Source organism: Rhincodon typus, chromosome 9 (genome assembly GCF_021869965.1).
Source record: "Rhincodon typus isolate 14 chromosome 9, sRhiTyp1.1, whole genome shotgun sequence".
NCBI lineage: Eukaryota > Metazoa > Chordata > Chondrichthyes > Orectolobiformes > Rhincodontidae > Rhincodon > Rhincodon typus.
The window spans coordinates 91889320-91899343 of NC_063340.1; the positions used below are offsets into that span (position 1 = coordinate 91889320).

The 10024-nt window shown below is 44.3% G+C and overlaps 1 protein-coding gene across 1 annotated transcript in view; it reads right to left on the minus strand.

Annotated features, from left to right (window-relative positions):
• The window catches only part of LOC125484015 (cathepsin B-like), an 11787-nt gene extending 2076 nt beyond the window's left edge, over positions 1 to 9711 (minus strand). Inside the window, exons 1-4 of the mRNA XM_048601045.1 lie at positions 9452 to 9711; positions 6524 to 6673; positions 6252 to 6337; positions 2697 to 2811 (exon numbers count right to left, since the gene is read on the minus strand). Of these exons, the coding sequence (XP_048457002.1) occupies positions 2697 to 2811; positions 6252 to 6337; positions 6524 to 6646 (324 nt within the window). The 5' untranslated portion in view covers positions 6647 to 6673; positions 9452 to 9711. The remainder of the gene's footprint in view (positions 1 to 2696; positions 2812 to 6251; positions 6338 to 6523; positions 6674 to 9451) is intronic.
• Between the last annotated feature and the right edge of the window lie 313 nt (positions 9712 to 10024).

Genomic DNA, 10024 nt, shown 5'->3' on the forward strand with positions numbered 1-10024 from the left:
CTTTCTGAAGAAGGGTCTAGGCCTGAAACATCAGCTTTCCTGCTCCTCTGACGCTGCTTGGCCTGCTGTGTTCATCCAGCTCTAAACCTTGTTATCGCAGATTCCTCCACATGATATCACAATACAGTTGAAGGCACTGGACACTGCAAAGACTATGGACCTTGATAATATTCTGCTAATAATACTGGAGCACAACTCTTCAGAACTTGCTACTCCCTTAACCAAGCTCTTCCAATTCAGTTGGAACACTGACACTTAGCCAACAAAGTGGAAAATTACCCAGGAATGTCCTGTACACTGAAATGGTGCTGAGGTGGAAGTGGTCAAGAGTTTCAATTTCCTAGGAGTAAATATCACCAATCTATCCTAGTCCATCCACATCAACGCTGCAGTCAAGAAAGCACACCATTGCCTCTAATGCCTCAGGAGACTAAGGAAGTTTGGCATGTCCACAGACTCTTACCAATTTTTATAGAATGCTTTCTATGGTGCATTTATCTTAAAGCATCAGCATGATATGGCAACTGCTCTTCAAGACCACCAGAAACTACACAGAGTCATGAACACAGCCCAGTTCATCACGCAAACCAGTCTTCCATTCATTGACTCCATCTGTAGTTCCCACTGCCACAGGAAAGCAATCAACATAATCAAAGACCCCTCTCACCCTGGTTACACTCTTCCATCAGGCAGGAGATACAAAAGTTTGAAAATATGTACCAACAGATTCAAGAACAGCTTATTCCCTGCTGTTATCAGACATATGAATCGACCTCTGATATTAGAGTTGATCTTTCTCCATACCTTCTTTGTAGCTGTAACACTATTCTGCATTATGTTCTATTACCCTGATGTACTTAAGGGTGTGATTTGCCTGGATAGCACACAAAACAATATTTCTCACTGTATCACGGTACATGTGACAATAAGTCAAAACACAACAAATCCATCCCGAATAATTACTGCCCCAGTCTACTCACGATCATCAATAGCGCTATCAAGCAGCACCGATCAACAATAACCTGCTCAATGACTCCCAGTTTGGGTTCCACTTGGGCCATTCAGTTCCTGACCTCATTTGTCCTTGTTTGAACCAAGGCTGTAAAGAGTTGAATTCCAGAGGGGAGCGGAGAGGAGTGTGACAGTCCTCATTTAATGGAGTATGGCAAAGAGTCTGAGCCAAACTGGAGTCACTGGAAATCAGGGGAAAATTGCACTGGTTGGAATCATACCTAACAGAGAGATAGTTGTGATGTTGGAGGTCAATCATCTCAGTCCCAGGACATCTCTGCAGGTGTTCCTTAGTATCCTTGGCCCAACCATCTTCAGCTGCATAATGACCTTATCTCCATCATTAGGTCAGAAGTAGGGATGTTTGCCAATGAGGGTGTCTGAGGGTGTTGAGGGGAGGCAGTGGCCTAGTAGCATTATCACTGGACTGTTAATCCAGAGACCCAGGTAGTGTTCTTGGGACACTGGTTCAAATCCTGCCATGGCAGATGGTGGAATTTGAATTCAATAAAATATCTACTATTAAGAATCTAATGATGACCATGAATCCATTGTTGATTGTCAGGAAAAACCCATCTGGTTCACTAATATCCTTTAGGGAAGGAAACTGCCATCCTTACCTGGTCTGGCCTACATGTGATTCCAGTCCCACAGCAATGTGGTTGACTCTGAACTGCTCTCTGGGCAATTAGGGACGGGCAATAAATGCTGCCTAGCCAGTGACGGCCCTCATCCCGTGAATGAATAAAGTGAAAATAAAGAGTCTATCATTTGCAACTCAAATACTGAAACAGTCCATGTCTAAATGCAGCAAGACCTGCACAATGTCCAGGATTGGGCTGAAGAGTGGCAACTAGCAACTAGTATTCAACCCACGCAACTGCCAGGCAGTGGCTGTGTTACTGGGGATTGGGTGTTGGGCACCACCCCATTGCTGCTGTTGAACATACCATTTAAATGGGGCTCAGAAGGGAGTCTATGGAGATTCTGTGCCATCATAAGTTGAGCTTCATGACAGTGTTCAGTGTTCATGAACATGTGAATTATCAATGGTATCTGTGTCCAAGTACTTTGGATGAAATATGTTTGCTGGGAATGTAACTGAAAGGCTAAGACATTGGAGTTAGAAAAGCGAACAATCCTATAAAACAAAGACAGAGTTGGAAAGACTGAGATTGCATGAAGACCCAACATTTGTTTAAGAACAAAAAATAAAGGGATTTGACTTTGAGGCACATCTTTGATGTATTAGCTACATGAAATGAAATTCACATTTTTATTTGAAATATCCTTCACTTGTTAATGCTTTAAATTATTTGACTTTTGTTGATTTGTTACAGTGAAAGTTTTGACTAGTGATTTTTTTTTCCCCCAGCAAGCATTGTACTGATTCCATTCTTCCTAAGAGGATTCATTATGGAAATATCACCATTCTTCAAGTTACTGGGTGAAAATCCTGGAACATCCTCACTAACAATATCGTGGGTCTACCTGCAGATGGACAGCAATGGTTGAAACTAGCTACTCACCACCAATTTCAAGGGATGGGCAATAAATGCTGGCCAGCAAGCGAAGTCCACATCCCGTGATGAATAAAAATAATTATTTATCTTTAGGAGATCATGATCAGGTAAGGTACAAAAAGGAAAATGGGACAACTGCTGTCTACGTTACTCGTTCCTTACCCAGCATGATCCACATGATCCCTGGTCACGGATTTCCTTGATGGTGGGACAATTTGGCCACCATTCCCGAGAGTCAAAGTCTGTTGGTAGGTTCAAAGCAGTGAGCTTCTGAGATCTGTCATAGAAGCAAAAATCAATTAGGAATGTTCATCTTGTGCTGTGTTGCAAAAAAGTTCATGCACACTAGTCTGAGTGAGAGAAAACGAGAGAAAGAAAGAGAGAAAGAGAGAAGTGATCCCTCATGAACAATAATCCATTCAGTCCCTTGAGCCTGTTCACTACTCAATGAGATCATGGTTGATTTGTACCTGTTTTGATTCCGTATCCCTGGACAGCCATATCCAAAATAATGTATCATTCTGATTCAAAGACTCACTTAACACTCAGAATCCGCAAGGTTTGTTGAAGCAGTATGGGTTGTGGGATTGTTCCAGGTTTTGACTTTATTTTCTTTGATGAAAGATTTCCTGACCTGTGAATGACCCAGCTCCACAATTTTCCTTGAAATGGCACTTCCACACACAAAATCCAGAACATACAGAAATACAAACAGGCAAAAAAATAGGAACAGAGGTAGATCATTTGGTCCTTAGAGCGTGCTCTGTCATTCGATAAGATCACAGGATCCATTTGTTTCAAATCCCACATTCCCATTTGCCCCTGACAACTCCATCCCTGCCTAACAAGGCTCTATCCACCTTAAAAATATTCAATGACACCACCTCCACTAAGAATTTCAACATTGAACAACAATATTTTTTCCTCATCTGTCCTAAAAAGGTGGACTTAAAACAATTCCCCCTGGTTCTGCCCTGACCCACAACGGGAAACATCTTTTCCATATCTACCTAAACAAGGCCATTACGGATCATAAACACTTAAATCCAGTCACCCCTCAAATCTCTAAAGTCTAGTTGAAGCAAGTCCAGCCTGTCCAACTTTTCCTCAAAACAACCCACTCATTTCAAATATAATCCAGTAAACCTCCTCAGAACTGTCTCCAATGTATTTACATCCTTTAAGCCAGGAGACAAACTGTACACAGTACTTGAGATGTGATCTGTATAACTAAAGCATGAATTTTTTTTTTAAAAAAGTTTTCTTGCAATAAAAAGCAGCATTCCATTAGCTCTCTTGAATTACACATTGCACCTGAATAGTATCTTTTCTATGAATCACACAAGAAAACCCAAATCCCTTTGCCTTTACCATGGAATTCTGCTGTCAGTTTCCATTTTGGTAATATTCCACATTTTTTATTCTTCCTGCCAAAAAGAACTTCACATTTTCCCACATTATACACCATATGACAGTTTTGTCCACTCATTCAACCTCTCTATCCATCTTCAACTTCCTATGTCTTCTTCACAATATCCTTTCCCATCTGTCTTGGTTTCATTTGTGACCTGAGCCACCCTTCATCAAAACAATTAAATGTAAATTGAGAAAGGTTGAGGTGCCAGCACTGACCCTTGAGGGACTCCAACTGTCACATCCTGCCAATCAGAAAGAGACCCATTTACATATGCTGTGTTTCTGCCAGCCAGCCAGCCAATCCTCTCTCCAAGCCTGGAAACAATAAGGACTGCAGATGCTGGAAGCCAAAGTCCACAGGTGAGAGGCTGGAAAAGCACAGCAGGTCAGACAGTAATGGAGCAGGAAAGTCAACATTTTGGCCCAAAACATTGACTTCCCTGCTCCTCTGATGCTGTCTGACCGGCTGTGCTTTCCTAGCCTCACACCTAGTGCCTCTATCCATGCTATTTGTTAGCCCCTACACCAAGAGCCTTTATTTTCCACAATAACCCTGTGAAACACCACTGGTCACAGGCCTCCAGTCTGAAAAGCAACCCTCCACTATCACTCTCTATCTCAGCCTTGGATATGTACAACAACTCTGTCCCCACTGCTCTGTGAGATGGAATTCCACAGACTCTAGATCATAGAACATAGAACAGAACAGTACAGTACAGCCCCTTTGGCCCACGATGTTGTGCCAAACTTTTACCCTACTCCTAAGGTCTATCTAGCCTCCATCGCTACCTTATACTAGCATCCATATGCCTATCTAATAGCCGCTTAAATGCCCCTAGTGAGGCTGACTCCACTACCCTCTCCAGCAATGCATTCCACGCCCCTACCGCTGACGTCTACACTATATCTACCTCCGCTCACTTTAAAACTACACCCCCTCGTAATAGCTACCTCCACCCTAGGAAAAAGTCTCTGGCTGTCCACTATCTATGCCTCTGATCATTTTGTACACTTCTATCAGGTCACCTCTCATCCTTCGTCATTCTAAAGAGAAAAGCCCTGGCTCTCTCAACCTTTCCTCGTAAGACCTTCCCTCCATTCCAGGCAACATCCTGATAAACCTCCTCTGCACCTTTTCCAACACTTCCACATCTTTCCTGTAATGAGGTGACCAGAACTGGACACAATACTCCAGATGTGTCCGAACCAGGCTTTTGTATAGCTGGAGCATAACTTCACGGCTCTTGAACTCAATCCCTCTATTAATGAAAGCTAACACACCATACACCTTAACAACTCTATCCACCTGGGTGGCAGCTTTCATGGAACTGTGGACATGAACCCCTAGATCCCTCTGCTCCTCCACACTGCCAAGAATCTTCCTGTTAACCCTGTATTCTGCGTTAAAGTTTTTCCTTCCAAAATGAATCACCTCACTTTTCAGGGTTAAACTCCATCTGCCACTTCTCAGCCCAGCTCTGCATCCTATCAATGTCCCTTTGTAACCTAGAACAGCCCTCCACACTGTCCACAACGTGACCCACCTTTGCCTCCCTCCCACCTTTTTTGAATACAGAGTTATATTTGTTACTTTCCAATCTGATGGAACCTTTCCAGAATCTAGAGAACTTTAGAAAATTAACACCAAGGCATCTACTATCTCATTAACAACGTCACTCGAGAATCTAGGATGAAATCCATCTCAGCCCAGGGACTTTCCAGTCCCAGCCCAATTAGTACAACATCCCTGATGAATGTAATTTCACAGAGATCCTCTCTCCTTTGCACACACAGCTATTACTCCAATGCTTTTTGTATCCTCTACAGTGAGGACAGAGGCTTGGTATGCATGTCCACTGGTCCTCTTAAGGTAGCAAGACAGGTGGATGAAGTGGTTCAGAAGGCATATGAGATGCATGCCTTCATTAGCGGAGACAGACAGTTTAAGACCAGGGAGGTGATGCTGGGACTGTATAAAACAAACATTTGGCCACAGCACGAGTATTGTGCTCTGTTGTGGAATCCACATTACAGGAGGGATGTGACAGCACTGGAGAGGGTGTGCAAGTGGTTGGTGAAGGATGGTATTAGACATGGGGTCACACCAGACAGCTCAGGGCCTATTGGTCTGACCTTGGTTCTCAGTGGAATGGATTCATGGTCCATCTCTGGAGGGAGACCAACGAATAAACAAAACAAAAAAATTCTCATCCCAAAAACAAGCGCCAAACCTGACCCTGTTCTGTCCATATCCATCCCCTTGGAGACTGGCCCCTCCAAAGCACCCGCTTTGCCCCTCACCTTAAGGGCAGTTTTGGTCCATTGAGGAATGTTCCACACAGTCTCTTCACATAACTCCAAGGAACATTCTGGAAATTGTGACCAGCCTGGAAAACAATGACATTGTTAGATCTCTTACAGCCCCCAGCCCAACCAATATCAGTTCACCCTTAAGGTGTGGGTTATCTTAAAAGGTATCCTACACTTCACTCAGTGACTGTGACCCTTCCCATCCCCTGCCCCCACTCCAAAGGTCCCTCCCCACCCCCACTCCCCTAGCTGCAGTTACTGACCTGCCAGGTAGTGTTCAGTTTGTTGATGAAGTTGACCATATTCTGGGACAGGGGCTCCAAATCTGGCAATGGGTTGGCCATCACCATGGAAACACAGAGGAATGAGGCAAAGATGAACATCATCCTTGACACTAATCTTCAAACCAGCAACTGAAAAAAAGAGAGAGATTGAAAGTGTGTCCATGACAGCGTGCGAGAGAGGGAGTGCAAGAGTGTCCGAGAGAGCGAGAAAATGGGCATGAAAGACTGGAAGAGATTGTGACATTGATGGGTTGGAGCGAGAGGATTAGAAACAGGAAGTGGAGGGAAGCAGAAGGAGGAACATACAAAGATACGGATAGATAGAGAGAAAGGAGGGACTGAAAAAAGGAAAAAAAAGTGTTTGAGAAGTGGGCAGGAAGAACTTCAGAGAATGCGGGGGCGGGGGGGGGTGGTGTGGAGGGGGTTAAGAGCGAGAGAGACAGATGGATTTATAATGACTTGTCAAAAATGTTTCTCATCCAATCCCTGAGGCAGTTTGTCAAGCAGTCTATGAACTGAAGGGCTTGCTCAACGATATTTACTGCAGTACTTTTGTCGCATGCATTTAATTTCCTGTTTAATACCATCCCTTACTTTACCGACTACTGTTTAAGAGACCTACAATCAACTCTCCCTCATGTTTTCCACCATTTGTTGCTTCTTAGCAAGATGCTGACTGATTCCACATCTCGATCACCTGCGTAGATATCCTCTCTCACTATTCCACTGATTTCATTTTTCACCAACAATGCCACCCCATGTCCCTTCCATTTTGGCTTCTCTTTACTAAAGATAGAGTAACTTTAGATATTCAGTTCCCAGCCTTGGTCAGCCTGCAGCCATGTCTCCATAGTTGCAATCATATCATACCTCTTTACAACTATTGACATAATTTATCTCTCTTATTCTAAATACACTGTGCTCTCAGATAGCGTACCTTTTTAAAACTTTTTTGTACTCCAGCCCTGGTTTCTGCTAGCTCGTTTTCTTTGCCTTCCACTTTAGCTTCCTACTTTTTAAAATCTCTCAAAGAAACACAGGAAGTAGGAGGAGTAGGAGCAGGCCATTCAGCCCTTCAAGTCTGCTCCACCATTCATTATGATCATGGCTGATCATCCAATGCAGTAGCCTGTGCCTGTTTTTCCTACATATCCTTTGATCCCTTTGCTCAAGTGCTATATTCGTCTGTAGGACCATGAAACTAGAAGAAATAGGAACAGGGAGAGGCTGTTCAGCCCCGAGCCTGCTCCTCCATTCAATAGGATCATGGCTCATCCCTCATTTCCACTTTCCCCATAACCCTTGATCAAGAATCTATGGCAGCCTTAAAATACACACAAGGACTCTGACACCCACAGCTCCCTGTGGCAAGGTGTTCCAAAGACACTCAATCCTCAGAAGAAAGAAACTCCTCCTCAAAACCACACACAGAAAGCAGTCGAGACCTCAACATTGTTTTTGTTTCCTTCAGGGGGGCGCACACACATACACACACACACGGATTCCTGTCTCCTTGCCCCTCTAGATTAAATCCTTCCCCACAGTAACAGCAAACGTCCCTGGGAGGATCTCTGTTCCAGTTCTGATCAGATGCAACCCCATCCACTATTCCTGATCTCACTAGCACATAATCTCAGGATTATTCCTGCGGCTATTTAATTTTAAGGTCTGTTTCGTAATATATTTCCTTGTTTGTGTGTTTTGCTTACACAAACTCATCCTCTTTGTTTAGGTCATTGATACCAACATGAACTATGATCTCTAGCTATTCTTCCTCCTTCAGAATCCCCTGCAGCCAGTGACATCTTTGCTGCCTCCTTAAGGCCAGGATTAAACCCCCTGGGCCATGGAATTAGCTCTTATTGCATTCCCTTAAATCTCCCCAGCAATATCCAAGAGCTATTTGTCCTGTTGGAGAGTCATATTCTCAGGCACTGCAGTCCTATTGGATCATCAAGACAACAGTCAGACCCCATCCACATCCTCTTCTCCTACTTCACGCTCAAACTATTTCATTATCCTTCTCACATCCTTCTGCCCATCAATAACACACTCCCTCTATGTTGACGTTTCAGGTCAGGACCCTGCTTCAGAAACTCATTCTATGTTGAGATAGTAAGAGTTGCCGATGCAAGAGTCAGAGATAACACAGTGTGGAGCTGGATGAACACAGCAGGCCAGGCAGCATCAGAGGAGCAGGAAAGATAAAAATCTGAAGAAGGGTCTAGGCCCAAAACATCAGCTTTCTTGCTCCTCTGATCCTGCCTGGCCTGCTGTATTCATCCATCTCCACACTGTGTTGACTCCCTCTTGCTTTCTTGCTCACTCCAGCTCGGTGTCTCCCATGCTCCCTTCCTCCTGGCACCCTCCCTCTTTCCTCTCCCTCCTTCTCCGCACCATCTAAGTGGAATATTCAATTTTCATAAGTGAAAAGGACATTTATGAAGATGCAATATTGCTTTATTCCTACCCTACCCCTTCATTCCCTCCTTCCACTTCTTCCTCACTCTCCTTTACCCTTTCTTCCCTCTTGTCTCAATTTCCACACTCCCCACCCCCCAAATTTCCTACATCTTGTCTACCCTTAACCTCTTGCCCTCCTCCCTCTGCCTCTCTTTCTCCACCTTCCCACCCTCTCCATTCTCATCTATTCCCTTAGGTTCAGGCTTTCTTCCCTTCTCTATCCTTGACCTTCTTCTCTTCCCTCGACCTTCTTCTCTTCCCTCTTTCTCCCCCTCTCCCCGTATTTCTCACCCTAAATTTCGCTCTCTCTACGTGGGAATACATGCTTCTCCTCACCCTCGCTCCACATCTGGCTCTCCCTTTCACCTCACTTTCTCCCTGCTCTCTGTCTTTCTCTCGATTCAGTCCCTTACAGTTACACGCTCTCTCTTTAAGGCCTCTCACCTTTGCACGCTGTTCAACCCACACAGCAGCTCTCTTATCCCGAGATTGTAGGAACTGCTGATGCTGGAGAATCTGCGATATCAAGATGTAGAGCTGGATGAACGGAGCAGGAAAGCTGACGTTTCGGGTCTAGACCCTTCTTCAGGAAGCTCTCTTACCCTACCTCGTTGACCCTTTGCAATGAGGTTTGTACCTTTACTTCCGGCTTTTCTATTAATTCACGCTCCGCTGATTCATAGCAGCTGACTGTATTGTGCAACGCCCCAGTCAAATGATCCATGACGCCAGTCAGCTGGCCCTTACCCTCTGCTGACAAAACAGTTTATGTGACTGAGCAAAGAGTTTTAAATAAAGAACAAAAAAAGGGAAGCAAGATTATCATGGATGAGGGAGAAGAAAAAGAGGAGAGAATTTAAGCCGTCCCCGCCCGATGGGGACATTGTAGAGAGAGTTCCATTCTGTATCTAACCCCCAGCTGTCCCTGTTCTGGGAGTGCTTAATGGACACAGGGTGGTTTGTTTGATGGGGTCAGTGTTGATTGTATGCTCCATACTGTCACGGTGTTAATGCTGT